The 21,744-nt window shown below is 38.5% G+C and overlaps 1 protein-coding gene across 1 annotated transcript; it reads left to right on the top strand.

The window, feature by feature from the left end:
* Positions 1 to 401: 401 nt before the first annotated feature.
* LOC147494657 (uncharacterized) lies at positions 402 to 899 on the top strand. Its single transcript, XM_086568200.1, has one exon. It carries the CDS (start codon positions 402 to 404, stop codon positions 897 to 899), a length of 498 nt encoding a protein of 165 aa, XP_086424326.1.
* The last annotated feature ends 20,845 nt before the right edge of the window (positions 900 to 21,744 follow it).

The raw sequence follows: 21,744 nt of genomic DNA, 5'->3' as shown, positions 1-21,744 counted from the left end.
AGGATAAAAGTCTGCTCACTCTGTCGTTTCCCCTGCACGACGACACTAAAACAACTCTCGATAAATCGTTATGGTGTAAATTTCATAATGATTATGGTCATGAGACTGAGAATTGTCGGTCTTTGCGGGGAAGAATTGAAAAGCTTGTGCAGAATGAGAAACTTGATCAATATGTGCAGAAAAAAGTGACAACTCAAGCTTTAACTGTAACCAATCACAATGTCATTAAGGTTGGACATGCCGTCATTGATTCATTGTCCAATACTTAGCAAAAAAATGCTCGTCGTTCTAAAGTCAAATATCTTTCTAATTTTTACAAAGTTAACGGGATCAATTTCGTGGAAGGTTTTCACACACAGACTATTGAAGACGAACCATTGTGTTTCACTGACCAAGATCTAATGGGAGTGCATGTTCCTCATTATGATGCTGTCGTGATAACTGCGTATATTAGTTGTATGCCCGTACAACGTATAATGATCGACACTGGTAGTTCAGCTAGCGTCATATTTTCTGGGTGTTATCACAGTATTCCTTTTATTGATAACTTGGTCACTCCTGAAAATGCGCCTATCGTTGGTTTTGATGGTACCGCTACTCATTGCATTGGAAATGTTTCTCTCCTGGTCACTCTTATGCACAAGGAGGTCAATATTGATTTCCTATTGATGGATTGTAAATCCCCTTACAATGTCATTCTTGGTCGCGATTGGATTCATTATATGAAAGATGTCGTCTCAACATATCATCAAACCATCAAGTTCCCATTCAATAGTAAAATCTGCAAAGTGCGCAGCGATCAACTTGCATCTCTAATTTGCCACGACAATATTCGTAATGATTACAAGAAGTCTGAAGTTGTTAAACGAACTATTTTGAGTTCTGACACCGTCAAATAGCAATTACAGCATCCGGGACTTTCAGTTTACTCTGCCAATAGAAATGTTGAAGGACCCCCGACCATCGATCCACTTTTAGAAGTTCAAATTGGCCAACTCCCTGAAGAGACAACTTTTATTTCAGTCGAACTTCCAGAAGCGCGTGGAGAGACAAGAGCTTATTTTGTTATTGAGAAAAAATAGTCATGTTTTTGCTTGGCGAATAGAGTAAATGTCTGGTATAGATCCTTTTGTGGCTTGTCATAAACTTGACATTGATCCTAATGCAAAGTCAGTTAGACAAAAGCCCCGAAGGATGGCTCTCGATAGAAAGATGAAAGTGAAAGAAGAAATCGACCATCTCTTGTCTGTTTATTTTATAAGGCCTGTGACTTATCCAACATGGCTGTCAAATGTAGTCGCAGTGCCTAAAAAGAACGACAAATTACGTGTTTGTATTGATTTCACGAATCTCAATAAAGCATGTCCGATTCATCCGTATCCGCTGCCTCGTATATCTGAAATAGTCAATGCCACATCTGGTTTTCAACGTTTGTCTTTTTTGGATGCTTATTCTGGTTATCATCAGATTTTGTTATTCATTGAGGACCAAGAGTTCACTGCATTCATTACAGACCAAGGAATTTACTGTTACCAGGTAATGCCTTTTGGTCTTAAAAACACTGGAGCCACATATCAAAAGCTAGTCAACACCATTTTTTCTGATCTACTTGGAAAGACAGTCGAAACATACATTGACGACATGGTTGTCAAATCTACAGAAGCACCTGATCATCTTACTGATTTGAAAGCTATTTTCGACAGACTCTCCAATGTCAACATGCGTTTGAATCCGGCTAAGTGTTTTTTCGGTTTATCGTCTGGTAAATTCTTAGGATACATGATGACTAGATGCGGAATTGAAGCAAATCCGGATCAGGTTTGGGCTATCCTTGAAATGCCTTCTCCGACATCAAATAAAGAGATTCAACGACTTACAGGACTCTTGGCTGCCCTAAATCGCTTTATCTCTCGGTATTCTGATCGATGTCGTCCTTTTTACCAAACATTAAAAGAAGCATCGATTTAGACGGAGGACTGTGAACTTGCATTTTGTTACTTGAAAACATACTTAGTCCAACCTCCAGTTCTTGCCAGTCCAGCAACGGGGCAGCCTATAGGTCTGTATTTAGCCAATACTGATCATGTCGTAAGCGCCGTCTTATTTGTCAATGGTGACGATGGTCGTCCTATATTCTTTGTTAGCAAGACTCTTATAACTGCTGAAACTTGGTATTCTCGAGTGGAAAAAATTGCATTAGCCTTGGTTCATGCTGGCTGACGCCTTAAGCCTTATTTCTAGGGTCGAGTTGGTTCAATGCCCAGGAATCAAGTCGCCTCGCAGAATGGGAAAGTTATCTTAGCGCTTATAGCATTGTTTTTGAAACTCGCACAATTGAGAAAGGACAAGCTTTGGCTTCGCTAATGGCTGATTTTCCTATTGATGATATTCCTATGTCAGATGCATTACTGGACGAAGAAAATGTCGTCAACAACACGCCATTACCTCTTGGGCGATGACTTGCCACACTTATCAGATGTATCTACCGATTGTTGGATTGTTTACACTAATGGTTCGCATAATAAGTTTGGCTCTGGTATTGGGTGTGTAATCTTGTAGCCGAATGGAGAAAAAATTGAGAAGTCAATGCGTTTGGGTTTTGACGCTTCAAATAATGAGGTCGAGTACGAAGCTGTCATTTGCGGCTTGCGCACTACTCTTCACCTAGGGGCGACTAAGGTACAATTATTCACAGATTCTAAGTTAGTCGCTAGCCAGTTTGGAGGATCGTATACAGCTCATGACGAGAGAATGGCAGCTTATTTGGACTGTGCAACGTCCGTGTCATGATGTGCGACATGCTGATTCTCTCGTATATTTATCTGCGGCAGTTAAGTCAGATGAGCCTCGCCAAATTACCATTGACTTTCAAAAGGAGCCGAGTATCGATCTGTCCATCAAGAATTTGCGCGATATGTACATCACTCTGAGTTCTTTTTTCGTTCAGACATTTTCTGACGAATCACGTCATGCCAATTTGATATCTCCTGTGCTGACTCGGAAGCATAAGCGTGATCTTGATAATCAAGCTATTGTTGGAGAGAAAACACTTGATCCACAACTTATGCTATCAGATAACCCCAATGATCCTGTCAATGATATTGTCTCAGTCCATATCGACGATGATCATGAAGCTGACAATGCTCCAGAAGTTCCTGATATAGAACTAAGTTTTCCGCTTACGCCTTGTGATGAGGATGATTGGCGTCTTCCTTATATCACATATTTACATGATCACATCTTGCCTCCCGATTATAAAGTGGGTGATCGTGTCAAACGCGATGCTTGGAAATATTGTCTCATCTCGACTTCGGACGGTCTTTTACAACTTTATCACAAAGGCACAAGTCTTAACCCTATGCTTTGTTGTCTCAGCAGAGATGAAGGTTTACTCCTCCTCGCGGAAATTCATGCATGCCTATGTGGGAACCTGATAACTGAAGAATGGATAGTCTACCTACGAAATGAACGATGAATTCAATCCGTAAGTAAACTAAAACTAGACTCTTACTCTTAATTATCAAAGCTTCTACTCTCAATGCGAATTGCACTAAGTGGAGTAGGAAGTTCGTTCCACTCCTAGTTCCCTAGCATGGATTGTTTTCTAAGTCTAAGAAATCGTTCTTAAGTCAATGAGAGATTTACGAATTACAAACTAGACTACTTATGCAACTACCCACCTAAATGCAACTAGTCGATTATCGACAACAACTAAGGGGAATGCTACGTTGATTCGATGATAAGGAGTTAGAGGGGATTGATTCCACCTTAACTCAACTTAATCCACTAGCGGCGAAGTAGTCGTAAATGTCTGAATTGAACTGCTACACGAACAATCGGTTCTTCCTAATCCCTAATTACACATGGCATTTCTACCAATTTATAACTAGCATGTGAACAATTAAACCCATTCTCATGGTGAACTAATTATTTAAGTGGAATAGAAATTACGGCGACTCTCTACGATAAACGGGATCAAGCTTTCATCAAGGCTTCTCAACCCCTCTAATGGAGTTTAGCCTTGAATCATTCCTAATCATTCCCATTTAGATTAAAACTAAACATAATATAAAGCATTGAAATTTACTTAATTAACAATAATGAATCTAATTTAATGGCTGGAATGGAATAAGAACAAGAATTTAAATTAGATCTAGAATGGAAATGACAAGAACGAAATTGAATAATAACTATTTTATTTATCTAATCAATCAAGAACAATCATTCAAGAATTTAATCTAAAACAAGAATTGTAATGGAACTAAAACTTAATTAATTAATTAAAACTAGATCTAGAATTCTATATATTAATTTAGGTCTAACTAGCTACCTAACCTAACTGCTCCTGACTGCCATTAACACTGAGTCAAGCTTTTGTTTTTATACATCCAGATCCAAAAATCGTGCATGGGCTTGGAGCCATGTTTTGGGCCGTAGATCGTGCCCAAAACCCAATTCCTTCAAATTCAAAAGGCCTCTTCAGCTGCAGTTGGCTTCCACAGACTTTTCGTCCACTTCTGCTCCTCTGATTGGGTAAAGGCTTGGACCATTGCGAAGCTCTTTCCGAGCCGGTCGTTTTGACATAAGGTAGGCCTCAATCCGAGGTCTGAGTCCAAAGATATGGCATTCAGAAGTTCTCACGACTTTTGCTCCTTTATCTCGCTAAAGTGGCACATTTCTCGCACATAATGGACTTTGAAGCCCTGAAATGCATAAAACACGTAATCGGTGATTAACTCTTACTTATTATTCACATAATTGGTCTAACAAGATGATTATTAAGGGGTTAAAACTACAGTTTTGGGCTCTTATCAAACCACCCCCAAACAAAGATTTTGCTTGTCCTCAAGCAAAGATGAGAAATTAGAATAAGTGACCAAAAATGGAGTTCTAACTACTCGTTTACTGAGTCGCGATTGCATTGACCATATGCAACAAGGCCTTAAACCACTAGGAATTCCCTAGTGGACGAAGTTATAGCCTCGTGAGAGTTTTTCGATGAAGGTACTCACAAACTTCATCCGTGCTTCACAACGACTAAGAAAATAAAACTATTGTTTCCTTATTCATGCTCAACTATCTATACATCTCTCTAGCAATTGAATAAGAATAACCAAGTCAGAAACCTAAGCTAATATATGCATAATAATCTATCATCTACAATAAACATATACACAATGAGTAGTACTATAAAATGTTTAGCGGGGTTTGTTTCTCGAGAACTTCGGAATAGTGTCCTTAAGTAGGTTCTCACGATAATAGTCAAGAAACAACACTCGATTTTTCCACTCAAGTTTAAGCTACTCCAAAGGTAATGCAGTGGGCACACTTTACCTTACAATCTCAATGACACACAGGAAGTTCTGAGTCGATCAAACACATCCGCCACTTACTATCACACTAACCTATTCCTAATTGAGCTAGAGGTCTTTATTAGGTGTTACGGGATTAGGAGATGGTTTAAGAAGGAAGGAAATGGATATTCAAAAGGACAAGTCCGAGATAATAGAGTCTTCATATTATGTAACTAGAGAAAACCTTGTTATTTACTTTTTGCTTCTACACTTTGTTTCCATCCTTAGCCATATATATATATTTTTTTTTTTTTTTTTTGGCTTTTTGACTCCCTTTTATTCTATTTTTGGAGTTTTTATTTTATTTCTATTTTTATTTTTTCTTTTCTTTGGATGGAAACTTATTTTCTTTATTTTCCTCAAGCACTAACTAATTTTTGTTTACACAGGTTTTTCTCTTCTTCTTTCTTCATCATTATATTCTCAGACTTATTCTAAATTGGGTAGGTTGATTTATTATTTTTTTTTTATTTTGTTTTGTTTTTGTAACAGGGTAAATGAATTATGGTTTATGGAAGGGCTAATGAAAGGCTCGATTAAGGCTTACTAGCGGAAAATAATAATTCATAGGTTTGAATTTCTGGCTATATCGATCCAAAGAGGGCCTAAATTCTCGCTTAGGATATGGTTTAGTGATCAAGCAAGTGGACGTGTGATTTCTCTATCCGGATTTTACTTCTCCCTTGTGTCATTTCTCAAATGTTTCACTCATATAAGGCTTTTTAGGCTATATTCTCACAGGATTTGTAGAATAAGTACTCTAGCCTAGATTTCAGAAAACTTATCGCTAACAATCATAGATACTCATGTCATATATTTATAGATAGATGTAAAGATTATTACCTATGTATTAACCTAAGTTTCTAACAATTATTCTGACGCAACAGCTACGTGAGACTTCTAGATTGTTAAGAGCATGGAGAAAGAAACAATACCAATATTCCTAAGTGTATAGCATAACTTATTTATTTATATTTTTTAAATTTTTGAAATTTTAACTAGAAAACAAATGCATATTATACATATTTATATCCTAGCGGATGTCTTAATTACACGTGTTTCTATGCCCCCAAACAAGAAGCATGCTCGTCCCTCAAAGCATTTAAATAAAGAGGGTAGTAAAAATACCATTGAAACGCGCGGAAATTCGGAACATCTGCAAAACAAAGTTAGAACGCACTAATATAGGAAATAAAAACCGACGCGAACTCTATAAGAGTTCCACCCATTATGGGGTTAACAAATTAAATTGCTTGGGACATAAGCGCACACTTAGCGTAAACTAAAATTTACCTCCACTCCCGCTTTGTTATTCGTTATCTTCATCATCCTCCACTTCTATAAAGAAGTGAGGCTCCTTTAAGGCCCCCATGCCATGCTATGATAATTTGCCGGGCTTCACGCCATTTATCATCTATGGTTGCTAACCTATTAAGTGCCACTTGGTCCGATGGGGTGTAGGGTGCAACCCGTGAGGTTGTATCCGCCACCCTTGCCAAGTCATTTATTGCACGAAAAGATCGAATAATACTATTGGTGGGTCGCACCGTGTCTACCCTAATCCAATCCGTGAAACGTGTACAAAAAACAGGAAAGAAACATAGCATAATACGTGAAATTAGAACAGGCATAAGAAGGTACTTATGCCTCATGGTATGGGCTCGTGCTAAACTAGACATCAAAGTTCGGGAAGGTCATAAACCGGGCCCCGTGGCTAAAGCAAGGAAAACGCCGCAAGTGGCGCCATTCACGTAAGAAAAATGCCATTCCCCTAAAATGTTTAGCATAATCCAAAACATAACAGTTCCTATGTTCATGGACAGGCTACCAAGGGCAACGTTATAGTCCCCTTGGTCCTCAATACGGAAAATGCCTGCCCCATAAGCCTCGTGCAAAGACTCATAAGTGTAGACATGCATATTATCGAATCCAATAGCACCATGGGTCTTGTATCTCGGGCATAGCAAGTCCAAGAACAAATGCTAGCAAGAACCCGGTAATTTCCATTGGTTCATCGTCAATGTTGATGGAGAACACTTGTTCTCCGTCCGGTCTCTCAAAGAAAATGCAGTTATTATAAAAATAAGATGCAAGTCTTTGGAGAATAAAGTTCAGCCGGTCTTACCATAAGAGGTTCCCGATAACGTATGTGATCACCTCAAAACCAAAGCACCGTAAGTAGTGCTTTGGAACAAATCTTCGAAAGACTGTTCGGTATTATTATAGGAGATGTCATCTCAAAACTACGCCTCGAACAGCTGCAAAACAACCGGTACTACGCTAAAAAAACGGAAAATTTCGGGTCCACGGAAGTCGGTAGCGCCGAAGGCCAAACTAGGGCGCGAAGTCGCTTTTGTATTTTGAATTCCAGTGTTTTAGCGAAGTCGCTTTTGCCTGCTTGCGGCCGCTCGACTAAAATTTTCTGTCGAAGTGTAGTGTAGAGCGCCGGGGCGCGCGCTACCGAAGCTGATTTGCAAAAATGGAGACGCAACGGGAATCGCGGGTGTGAAAGGTGCATGATGGAGTTTAGGTGTAGTGTGAGTTGTGAGGATAGATTGTATCAAGTTTATATAGGTTTTAAGTTGCTAAAATGGGTCGGAAAGTTGCCAAAACTAATTACGGCAGTTTCCGGAAATCCTAAAATTTCCAAACCCGAAAACGGAAACAACTCATTTTCTTGATTCTAATTCAAACCCAGTATCTTTTAGGTTGATTATATGATTGAATGCACCTATTTAATCTAGATTTCATCCTACAATGATTCTCACTCATAGATATGCCTAAACGGCCATATTTTCACCTTGACTCCGCAATAAATTCTAACACTAGGGTTATATATAAAAATAAGCTTGAATTGATAAAACCACCCCCAAACAAGTTGGGAAGGTGGGATCAATATGAAACAACCACACATACTAAAAATAACCCCTTATATTAAAATTTCATTCGGAGTACCTTTCACTACAAAATTCAAAATACGAAAATAAAAGTTACATTACAATAAAAACAACAAAAATAGAATAACACAACAACCACTATCAATCCTCAGACTCTCAAACACCTCGCCATCAGCGGTGGCGAGGGCACACTCTCTAGTGGTGGCTCCTGGGCTCCCCGGTTGTCCAAAGAGATAGTCGTCCTTCGCCGACGACGCCATGCCTCGTAGCTGTGTCCTCGAGGTCGTCCCAGATGAGGTGGGAAGCGTGCAAGCATATCCACTCTAAATTGGCTGGGCCTCCATCTCACCCTTCGCATTCCCCATCTCTCATCCTCTCTGCGGGTGCGGATCTCGGTTGTGATGAATAGTCGCCGTCGAGTCCGGAGGTCCAGACAGATAGTGTTTAGTGAACGATGCCCCTATGAAGCATAGCCATGCGTTCCGCGATCGAACCAACACCTCTGAAGGCATCCGATCAAAGCAAGTCAAGTCTTCCTCATCCCTGAGGCATCCCGATGTCCCCCACCTCCTCTTCATTCTCAGCTCCACCATCCTCTTCTTCTTCTTCTCTATCCTCAGCCCTCCTCCAAACTTGTTGGACACACTCCCTATAGATACGGCGTGTTACGGTGCAGGGGTAATGTAAATCCTATCGACGGAGTCGCTTTCATCTTCAAAGATGATCTTGGTGATTAACACAGGAAGAGGTGCCAAAGACTTTCCGACCCCCTAATCATGCTCAAAGAAAAGTCCAAGATACGAAATCGTATACGCCTCCCCGGAGTACCCATAAGACGGGAGGCAGGTCGGACCGATGTCGCCGACCTTGTTCTTCCCCCTAGGACATTCCGACCCGAATCCACCGAAATAGAAGCCACCGGTGGTTGGTCCCGAGGGATGCTGGCGCATACAATGGGAGTTTGTATTGTAGCTCCCATTGATGATCCACGCCCATCGAGGCTCTCTACCCGTCAAACCGGGGCTCGTAAAGTGACATCAGATGGATTCTAGGCGAATGCCTAGAATCTCACCAACAATCGATGAGTCAACTCCTCCTCTTCTTCCTTACCATCACAAAAATCCTACTCCCTCCAACTCCCCTCGGTGTTGTAGAACCGTCGGACCAAGTCTTCGTGGTAGAAGGCTTCGGTCGAAAGTACCACAAACTACCCCAGTCTCTACTAGCCATTTCGTCACCGTGAAAACGGCGCCGAAGTGGTCGGCGAGCGAAAAACTTGTCTCTTATAATTCGGCGTTGTTGAGCCATCTAGTGTTTGGAATGGAGTGAGGGTTTAAATATGATGTGGTGGTGGTGGTTTAACTTGACCGACTGAAAGAACAGTGGTGGTGGAGGAGTGGTGGCGCGGCAGCACCAAAATTTGTAAATTTCGGTGGTTTTTTGTGATTTAAATCGGTGGGGGTTGTGGTGGTTTGGTTTTAGAGAAGATTTGGGTTTAGGATTTGATTTTTGGCGTGGGTTTATGGTATTTTCTTTTTAATTTTTATTTTGTTTAGGTTTGGAGCTTTGTTAATGGCGGTGGAAGATGAAAAAACGATGAACTGTTGCTGAGAATGTAAAGGCTGAAGGCCGGTGGGTTGGGCGGTTGGTTGGGGCCCCAAAAAATCGAAATTTTGATTTTTTTTTTTTTTTTCGCTAACTTCAAATCAAAATTCCCGCTTCGTTACCGGGTCCGATTTTTTAAATGAGATATGGAAATGATCAGGAGAGAATTTCCTATCCAATGATCCATAAAACACTCTATTCCGACTTCGGATGACATACAAGATAGTGGAAAACGCCTCGAAGTGCGTGCATGACGTAAGTTATCGCTTAACGAATGAACTCTAAATTAATAGATTATGTCAATCCGAGTCGTAATACAATAAAACGGCCTAAGCAACTGTAATGGGACATAAACAATTAGTACGGAAACACGAACACCCCACCCCCAAACAAATTTTTTACAACGAAGCTTAGAAAATTTGTTTTTAGCAGTGGGTCTTTTACAGTCAGATTCCCGAGACTTTCTAGATTACTATGTTTATTTTTATTTTTTTATTTTTTATTTTTATTTTATTTTTAGAAGGAAAAACAATAAGCAATAAAGACATAATTCACACCATAGAGAAACATGACTCAAAAATCCGAGAAAAACATGCAAGAGTGGAAAACGTGAACTATGTGAACCGTGGACTTAGGATCCGGTACTTACAACCACACACTCCATAGGGAGGGCCCGGTTACCTTAATGGTGCACTCACCAATATATTAAAGTGAAAGGAAGTGCACCAAACACAGAATTTGAGTCGTTTATAGTCAGATACTCGAGACTTTATCTAAAATATATGTATGAACATGCAGTTGATCATATATCAACAACCGAAATAGTTGTGGATCATTCTATAAATAAATATCACAGAAAACATATCCAAACACAATCAAGCACCAAGATTTTCTACGACGCAGCCTAGTGGAATCCAAACGAAGTCGGATTACCCTATTGTGTAACCTATCATGCACCTTCTTTTTAATTTTTGAATGAGTGGGTGTTTTAGTAATTAAGTGTGGAAAAGTGAATGGTTGTGGAGAATATGGTGGATATGGATAAGTTGTAGAAAGACAGCCTGTACACAATGAGGATGTGGTTTTAGTACCGAACTCATTCATTGTGTGTGTAGGGACCGCCTCAATTCAAAGATGAAGGTGTCAAATAGTTTGTCCTTCCTCAAGTATCTGTTTGCTAGGAGGATTTAAAAATTATGAAGCACGGAGAAACAAAAGATCGAAAGTGCAAACTCGAGATTCCTTTGAAAGGGTGGAAGGAGGGGAATCGAGGTGGATGTTGTGCAAGTTAGTTCTTGATAGGGTGAATTGTCACCTACCGAAAAAACTCATCAATTCCTCATCTAGATTGGTCATATCCACATTACTATGGTAGTCCTCTACATCTTTGAGAAAGTCATCTATCCCGCCCTCATCATCAATAATATGTGTATCGACTAGTGTAGGGATGAAAATGTTGAGTCCGACTTTCCAAAGGAAAGAATTTTGGGCATATGACTATCGTGGAACGTGTTGTTGAAATAATCTCGGCGAAGCTCTCGATCATGCTTACCTCTCCATCCATAGATCGAATCGGGTAACTCGTCCTTGTTTTAAAAACATTGACTTCAACAAAGATGGCCAAAAGACATGGACATTGAACCATCACGGCAATTAATGAGCGCATTGGCAGTTGCCGGAAAGGACGCCCTAAAATGATCGGACAGAGTCGTTAGCGACTTCAGATCGAGGACTACAAAATCAGCCGGATAGTAGAAATCCCGAACTTTTACCAAAGACACATTTTCGACTACACCCTTAGGATACTTAATAGACCGATCGCCTAATTGCAACGCCATTTTAGTGGGTTGCATCTTGTCTAGACCTATTTGTCTATACAAATAAAATGGGAGTAAGTTAACACTAGCCCCCGTGTCTAATAACGCTGTCGTCAGATATAGAATCTCCTAAGGTGCATTGTGCAATAGGATCTACCGGGTCCTTGTACTTAACAATTCCATTATTTTCAGATAAGGTTAGGAATTGTTCTGTTAAAAAGGCGTCTTTTGGTATATTTGTCTTACGCCTAGTAGTACACAATTCCTTAAGAAAATTAGCATGATGTGGTAGCTTTTTAATAGCTTCGAGGAAGGGAAGGTTTATAGTTAGATTCTTAAAAACGTCCCTAATCTCCTCGTAATTTGTATCCCTAGTTAACATGGCTAATTTTTGTGGAAATGGTGGTTTCTGTCTATATTTAGCAATGGTATCACCTAGATGTTTAACCGTGGCTTTCTGTTTCTTAGGTTGTGTTGTAACTGGTACCTCTACAAAGGGTAGGCTCTTCAGTTTCTATTGCGGTACCCTAGTAAAATAGTAGGTGTAGGGTTATCTTGGTGGGGTAACTATAGGCATAGTTACCTTGTTATCAACCACTCTGCCGTAACGGAGAGTGGTGATGGCATTTATCTCACCTACATTTTCATATTCATTACTAGTATTATCGGTTACCTCAAAGGTCGTGGTTTGTTGTTTTAGGATTAGGTATTGCGTGACTGCAACAACACACCTTTGGTTTGGGCTTTATCTTGAGCCAACCGTTGGGTTAAATTATTAACGGATTGTAGAAGCCGCTGTTAGATTGAGCCATGGTTTGGAAAAAGTTTTTGGCTCACTTGTATGAAGGTGTCAAGGCGATCCGGTTGTGTGGGTGTAGTAGTCACGGGTGGTGGACCGAGCTATTTCCGTGAATTATTTATGGGTGGATTTTGATAATTATTATTGACCGAACGATACCTCTATTAGCATTATAATTATTATAATTACCTTGACCTTGTGCTTGACCTTGTCGAGATTGCACTTGGTTGTTATAATTATTAAAATTACCCCGACCACGCCCTTGTCGTAGTGGAGCTTGGTTAAAGCCGCTCGTTGGCCTAACATATTGATTATTGTACCCTTGAGGTGTGACTTGTTGGTTATTTCTCCAACCGAGTTGGGATTTTGTCTCCAAGGGCGCTTAGGTTCACTATTAATGGAACAAGCCTGTTCATAGGCTATAGGACAAATGGGAGTCGGGATGCTCGGGACTCCAAATGAAACTACATGGGTTTGAATTTACATTCATGACGGAGATAGGCTTTTGTTGTACGTAAATGGCCTCGACCTTTTTAGTGAGTGATTCGATTAGAGTTTTAAGCTCGAATCGTGTTTAATTTCAAACATACCGCGCCTTAATCTGTTGAAGAAGAACTAGCGGAGCGGGAGTAATCGCCACTACCCCCAATTATTATTTCGCTTTAGTTTGATCCTCTAAAAATTTATAAGCCTCGAGGGTCCTTTGCTTAAGAAACTACCCCATTCATTATGTCAAGGACTTCTTTATGGTGGTGTAGAAGTCCTTTGAAAAGGCACGAACTAACGTGTCTTTAAGCTAAGTTATGGTGTGGACACTCTATAAGCAAATCGGTGAAACGATTCCAAGCCTCCTCAAAATGATTCATGAGGATTTTGTCGAAAAGAAATGAATCTTGGAAAGCATCTCATCCGTCTTTAGGGGTGGGTAAAATGTTCCATAAACAAATTTGAACAAGTTTAGCCCACGAGTCCACAATTATTAGGCTTTGGCGCTTAACCAAGACGCCTTTATCGGGCTAAGGTGAAAGGGAATACCCTTAATTTAATTTGTTCCGCACCAAACCGTAGGATGGTGGAATGTTGTTAAGACTTGTTCAATCCTACGATGTAATGCCGATAAGGTTTTTCATGGTCTAAACTATGAAAACGGGTAACAAATTAAAAATATTTGGAGGGATTCTCAAATCCCCACTGGTCCGCTAGAACGATGCAAGATTTGGGGCTATCGCCAAGGCTTTGTAGAAGTCCGAGAGAGGAGTCTCTTTTCTTCCCCATTATATCGGTGGTGTGTGTGAAATAGTAGTTAGAGGTGTAGTGGGTGGTATACTAGATAGATTTGATTGTTGATGTTGTTGTGTATTTACGTTCGGTGTTTTTGTTCGGCCGGACCTTAATCTCATGCAAGACTAAGTCGAACTTAACTAAACATGCAACACTCCAAACAATTCTGATATACTAGTATAAACCTCTAACTGGAGATGCGAGGTATGGAAGAAAGGAATACCTGATAGTGTCCTTGCTTCGCTTATGAATAGCGTCTTGTGTACGCGTGTTCAGTGTATATAAGAGATTAGAACACTAAAAAATATGAAAGATCAAAGTTTGAATCAAAACTGTGGAAATCCGAAAAATTTAACACAGGGCGCGCTCGCGCTCCGAGTAATTGTCAAATTACAGTGTTTTTAGGGCGGGTCGCGCTCAGTGTGAAGTCGAGTTCCAGTGTTTGAGCGCAGGTCGCTCTTGGTATGGGGCTGGCGCGCTGGTAAAGACGAAATTCCAAGAACTTAGCTGGTCGCGCTCCTTGCTAGCTGGCACGCCCGGTATTTTCTCGCGGAATTTGTCAACGCTGAACTGGGCAACCACAGTATGAAACAAACAAGGGTGGGTGGGTTTAATGGGACTTAAAAATGACTACTTCTACAAGGAAAACAATGCTAAAGTGTAACTAAGATGGCAGCAGCGCCATTTGATAACTGTAAAAGATGGCAGCGGCGCCATTTGATAACTAAAAAATGAATAGTCTACCTACGAAATGAACGATGAATTCACAACGTAAGTAAACTAAAACTAGACTCTTACTCTTAATTATCAAAGCTTCTACTCTCAATGCGAATTGCACTAAGTGGAGTAGGAAGTTCGTTCCACTCCTAGTTCCCTAGCATGGATTGTTTTCTAAGTCTAAGAAATCGTTCTTAAGTCAATGAGAGATTTACGAATTACAAACTAGACTACGATGCAACTACCCACCTAAATGCAACTAGTCGATTATCGACAACTAAGGGAATGCTACGTTGATTCGATGATAAGGAGTTAGAGGGGATTGATTCCACCTTAACTCAACTTAATCCACTAGCGGACGAAGTCGTCAAGAATCCGAATTGAACTGCTACACGTAACAATCGGTTCTTCCTAATCCCTAATTACACATGGCATTTCTACCAATTTATAACTAGCATGTGAACAATTAAACCCATTCTCATGGTGAACTAATTATTTCCGGGCGGGAATATAAATTACGACGACTCTACGATAAACGGGATCAAGCTTTCATCAAGGCTTCTCAACCCCCTCTAATGGAGTTTAGCCTTGAATCATTCCGCAATCATTCCCATTTAGATTAAAACTAAACATAATATAAAGCATTGAAATTTACTTAATTAACAATAATGAATCTAATTTAATGGCTGGAATGGAATAAGAACAAGAATTTAAATTAGATCTAGAATGGAAATGACAAGAACGAAATTGAATAATAACTATTTTATTTATCTAATCAATCAAGAACAATCATTCAAGAATTTAATCTAAAACAAGAATTGTAATGGAACTAAAACTTAATTAATTAATTAAAACTAGATCTAGAATTCTATATATTAATTTAGGTCTAACTAGCTACCTAACCTAACTGCTCCTGACTGCCATTAACACTGAGTCAAGCTTTTGTTTTTATACATCCAGATCCAAAAATCGTGCATGGGCTTGGAGCCATGTTTTGGGCCAGAGAATCAGGCCTAAAACCCAATTCCTTCAGTCCAAAAAGGCCTCTTCAGCTGCAGTTGGCTTCCACAGACTTTTCGTCCACTTCTGCTCCTCTGATTGGGTCAAGACTTGGACCATTGCGAAGCTCTTTCCGAGCCGGTCGTTTTGACATAAGGTAGGCCTCAATCCGGTGTCCGAGTCCAAAGATATGGCATTCGAAGTTCTCACGACTTTTGCTCCTTTATCTCGCTAAAGTGGCACATTTCTCGCATTATAATGGACTTTGAAGCCCGAAATGCATAAAAACACGTAATCAGTATTAACTCTTACTTATTATTCACATAATTGGTCTAACAGTATGATTATTAAGGGGTTAAAACTACAGTTTTGGGCTCTTATCAGAACCACTCCTGGGGGCGAAGTCTCTCTCATAGAGCAATGACACAAGAATATTGGTGGCCATACATGCAAAAAGATGTTAAGCGTTTGTCTAAGAAGTGTGTTCCTTGTCAGAAACTAGCCATTTGTCCCGGCCTATGGCCGGACTTGCTACAAGATAGTTAATGACTCAAAAGCCTAAAGTCTACTAGAATAAATAATATATGTATATTGATAGCTAATGATTCATTGCTTATAATATATGTATAGTTTGTCTGAAGGGTTTATGTTTTTCTAATTTTTTTTGAAGGGGTTTTATTTATAGTTTTGGGTTATTATTGTTCCTATTGCAATAAGTTGTCAGGTTGCCGATGAAGGAGTATGGGACCTAGCAGCACTTTCTGGCGAATGCTTGTGTCGCGGGTTTTCTCTAGACCTAAAGATTGGGAGTTGTACTGATCCCATCAATTATTGTTCAAATGTTGCTAGTTCTAGCAACATGACATTCTGTCCAGAGCCTATTCCAGAGGATTCAACGATAGATACATTTACCGAGTCCACAGATTCACCAAGGTTTAAAACATTAAACTCAAAATCATATGACCATCAAACAATGTGCAACATTAGCTAAAAGGTTGAGCTTCAACAACCAAGTTAAGCAAGCTACTCAGTAATCAGTAAATCATACTGAAAGAAAGCATGTAGCAGAATATGAGACAATGAGCTGAACACAATCAATTCAAAGAATATAGGTAAAACAACACCACTGTAAGAATGTTTCTATAACCACCATGGAAATATAGCCCAACATAGAATATGATATGTTCGTTGAACAGCCGACTAAAAGACTCCAGTGAAATTGACTACCAACATATGTTGTATATTGGAAAGACAATTAACAAAGTGTGCTTGTTGCAGTAAGCTTCATCACAAATAGTTTAAATGAAAAACAATGACCGAAGAGTGAGTTTAATGTAGGTATATTATCCCTTGGAATAACAAAAATATTTAATAAAAGTAACTTTCAACATATAACTTGAGCATTTTTTGTATGTCCAAGAACGTAAATTTTTTAGCGCTTCGTTATTTATGTCAGGAGTCCATTGATGAGCCAATCGCAATCTGTCCTGCAATAAGAATAATTTTAAGCGTCAGTTATTTATTATTTCAATATTTTATTTATGACCATTATTGAATTAGTAAATTACCTGAATTCCTAGACATTATTTCTTGGCATTTGGTTCTTCATTCTCTTGTTTGATTTTAATGCGTTGTTTTTCAAGATAGTAATAGAATATCTGAAATGTATACCAAAATGTAGCAAAAACATTTTATAGGCAAAACTAAGATAAACCTATACAAATGTTCCCTGATAGATACATATATTAATATAAAAGAATAATATTAATATAAATGAATAATACTACAACCTTAACACAACAATATCAAGAGGCGAGTACCAATTTAAACTAACTAATATAAGAATGTTTTCTACTATGTATTTTATTTTTCCCAAGCAATGTGTTTATTCCACTTCTTTCTTTATAGTTGAATGTGTTCTGCAGTTGTTGGCTTGTTGGCTTCAGTACTACCAAAGAAACTTGAAGTTTCCTTCAATGTCATGTCTTGCAGCAATCAGTGGCCAATACCACTCGTATCAGGTTTCAACTTCTCTCCATTTTGAAGGAAAATCGATCAATTACAAAGTATCTCTAACATGCCAAGTCCTTGGTTAATTCCCACTTCGAACCAACCAACCAAAGCAATTGACTTTGAAAAAAGACAACTACGATAAAATCCCCCACATTCAAATTTTCTTCAAATAGACCTAATAGAAAAACAAAGCAATTAAAAAAAATCATTGTAGATCTATATACCATCGAGTCACTACCAACAATGCACATCAATCTTCACATCTCTTTTATAAAGAAGCAAGTTCAACACTACCACACAACATGTACATATAACCGTAAAAATCCATGTGAGAAAACTACAAGTTGAAGAGATTGCCTATACCATGTTAGAATATAATATAACATAAAAACGTGAATAATCTAGGAACAATGCTAAGCAAGTGCACACACTTGCTCGATATATTATCATCCTCATGCATCATCAGTAGCCAACATACTTCATCACCAAAACATATAGGAACTTTGGACGTTAAATGTACCAAAATATAGGTAGAGAGGAACACCTTGTCAGCTGCATTCAATGACTTGTATCATAAATACCCCAGAGAGTTTTTTCCACTATACATTCAGTGGAGGGGCAAAGTTCAAAATAGCATCATCAACCACACTCAAAAACATTGCTAGCAAGTCTAGCTACTGCTTGATTCGTTACCCCCTAACCGATGATGAATCATGTAACTCCTAGCTTCCTACTTATATATTTTACCATATTAAGACAATACCAAAGTGAATGTCATCTACCATCAACTATGTCACGCCCCAAATTTTATAATGACTGATTACCAAAGACACGTGGCATCTCCAGTCATTATGAAACTCGGGACGTGATCAGACCAACTAAACAAAACCCAAACTAAACAAAGACAATATAATCTTACAAAAATTTCGACAGAGTCTCCTCTGTATTTTCAACATTTTATAAACTTAAATCCTGTCATAACCTGAAAATCATAACAATATAGATATCTCATTGTTTAATCCAGTTACTTAACCGTCTCGACGAATGCCAAAACAGTTAAATAACTCTTACGCCTCGAGACAATTTTATTCCTTCCCTAAGAAGACATTAGTTTCTCTAGCGCGTCTAAAATGTACTAAAAAATTGTATAATTTACATCATGACTGTTAGTTCCTCTATACATTGTGAGGCGTCCTTTTATCAAAGTTATTTAACAAATAAAATAGATTTATCTTGTCTAAAAATCTTCAATTGAATTTCCACTATATCATACCTCTCCGACAATGAATTCGTTTCAAGAAGTTCACCACATTTCAAGGCATTGGATCTCTTCAAATGGCCAAGGCATAGAGGTAATTCTCTTTTTATTGAGTTGAGAATTCTCACTGAACTTTCAGATACAATGGAGTTGGTTATATATTAAACCCATATGCTACTTTAAAACACATGTATTTGACAAAGAGATCCAATGATAGAAAACTTTAGGATAAGAAAATGTTTCAATATCACATTGAAAATATTCCAAACTCTTAATATGTACCTCCCAAGGTGAAAGTTCTCGACTCCCAGATCTTCATCCCATATAATTATGTAATCATAGATGGAGACTACATCAGGGTGAAGAAACCGCTTTGTGAATCACCTGGTAAAGAAACATAGTATGCAAGATCAGGGTTTATTGTTCTGTTAAGTTGACCATTAATCAAAATGGTTTGGGCATAACGCTAATTGCATAATGCCCTGAACCTTTCATATTCATCTCCCCAAGGAGTACTACAGATGAGTTGGAGTTTTACCATTTTGTTTGGTTATGAGCAACGATATGTATGGCCTTGTTACTCCACTCAAGATCTTTCCACCCGTCCACATTGCAATCATAGTGGAATAGAATAAAAGTGAAATTTTCTGAAAAGAACTAAAATTTCTGAGATTAGATGAAAGATATTTTGCTTTAAATATCCAGCACGCTGATTAAAGAAATACCTTCTGAACAATGGTGTCAACATTTTCCTTCTGTTTAATACCAGCTGAAATTGCTAGTAGATTTCAATGACTTTGATGTTCAACCTGAAATGCGAAGGTTGCACACAGCATCAACAAACATAACATAACCACCAGTGACCAGACTGGCATATCTCAGAGAAAATTGAATGTAGAAACAATATGGGAAATATAAGACTAATAAGAGCGCCAACTGTAGACTGTAAAAATGTCTACCCCTGGTTACCAATACATAACTAAATAGTCCAGAGACTTCAAGGTGTCATTTGATGATTTCCATATATAGCTCAAACTATTGGCCAATGTCGGAACCCAGAAAAAAAAAAAAAAAAAAAAAAAAACCTTGAACTTGCATTATTCAGTGTGAGAAGACGGTGAAATCTAGAAGGCTTAAAATCGCTTTCACAATCATCAAATAGGATCCCAGTATCTCCGGTCACTACTTACTCTTTATCTTCTCTATATTTAGGACTTCATTCTCAAATCCCTATCTTCCACTTTTTCCCCAGTGAAGGTGGGAACCGAACCCAAGACCTTGGGTCCAACCTTCCAAAATCGACCAGTAGGTTACTACATAATATCTTAACATGCTATAATCAAGTATCCATTAAACTTAAGGTACTTAGGGAGAGAGAGCGAGAGAAAGCGAGAGAGATCCCTCAAAATGAAAAAAGACAATCCAGTCCAAAAGATAGTTTGAAACTATAGTTTTCACGATTATCAAAACAGGTCCAAATATCTCCAAAATAATACATAATAGATAAACAGGGTTTGATATGGTTTAATAAAAATCCCAAGTTTACAGTAAAAAAATCTTGGATCTCGTAACGAAATGTAGATGAATCCTTAACGAAATCTTGGCTGCATGACTTTGCCTTTCTTTTCTTTTTTTTTGAAACTCAACCATTATTCCTGGCATTGCTTCTATCTAATATTTTTTAAAACTATAAATTTCGGTATCTGTAACCAATGTATTAGCTTGTAACATTCAAATTAGCTTGAGTTAATCTATACCGAGACAACAAAAAACTCGGTTCAAAAAGAAGGTACTAATGCTTCTCAGCTTAGTGAACTTGACGTGTCAGTACCAAATTGGTAAACTATTTAAGTGAGCAAAAAATTAATATCAATCCTAAATATGATAGGTTTACACTTTAGAAAGTCTTAGATTAGTGAGTTATGGCCTAACTTAGGCCAGAGAAAGGAAGATCTCTAACAATGAATAAGCTGCCTTTCTATCACTCCTAAGATAATATCTTTAATTAGAGCTTCAACAATATAACTATAACTATAAGTTCATAAAAATTCATATGCACTAATAGTGTAATAACTAATAGTTATATTTTTGTCATAAGGACTCTCGAGAAGCACGTTTATGTTAGTAAGACTATTCACGTCATTCAATTATTCTAGGAAATGACATTGCAACCATTAGCACATCTCACCCTACACAATCTGCAAGGGGTTAAATGCAAACTGAGGAAGCCAAAACCTCAAGGCATGATCCAAGCACATATTTAGCTTAGAAACCTAACTTAGGAAGCAATTAAAGTGAGCAAAGGTTTGCATTGAGGTCCGTGTACGTTCTTGAATCTTGACTGATCGAGTGATTCAGTACTGCGCATTTGTCGTTCATATATATTATGTCTCTTTTTTTCCTTTTTCTTAAGATTGATCGATCAGTACTAACGTCGTTTAGATAGGGTGCATATTACCATTCCAAATTCTAAGCCATATATTGATGATCATTATAATAAAATGAACTACATACAAACTCACCTGGTGAGGAACTCGGAGATAGGGTGAGAGGAGAGGATAGGAGATCGATCGCCATTAGCAATTCGTAGGATATCTGGCTAAAGATCCTCATAAGTGATCATAAGGATCTTTGACTTAAAGGTATTGCGGTCAATTGCTCCTCCCAATTTGTATCTTCCGAGAAACTCAGTGTGAGCGTTCTGGGTCAAAATTTGGGCCAACACCTTCTCTTGAACGGAATCAGCATTTTTGGTAATTTCTTGAATGAATTGAAGAGCCTTGGCGTCTTTTTCAATAGTAGCAGCAGCGGGGTCGATAGGTCGGTTCAGCAAAAGTTGTGTTTGCAATTGCAGGAAACATCATAACTCCCACCCACAAACTCCATTGCATTGTCACAATCCGGAGCTGGGTACCACTTAATTCTTTTTTTAACTTCAATATATGATCGGAGCAGGAAACGCAAGTACTTCCACTACTCTTCATCAGAAACTAATTTATTCACC

Source organism: Coptis chinensis, chromosome 6, assembly GCF_015680905.1.
Source record: "Coptis chinensis isolate HL-2020 chromosome 6, ASM1568090v1, whole genome shotgun sequence".
NCBI classification, from domain to species: Eukaryota; Viridiplantae; Streptophyta; class Magnoliopsida; order Ranunculales; family Ranunculaceae; genus Coptis; species Coptis chinensis.
Note: the sequence above shows the minus strand (reverse complement) of the source record. Positions and strands in the feature narration are given on the sequence as shown.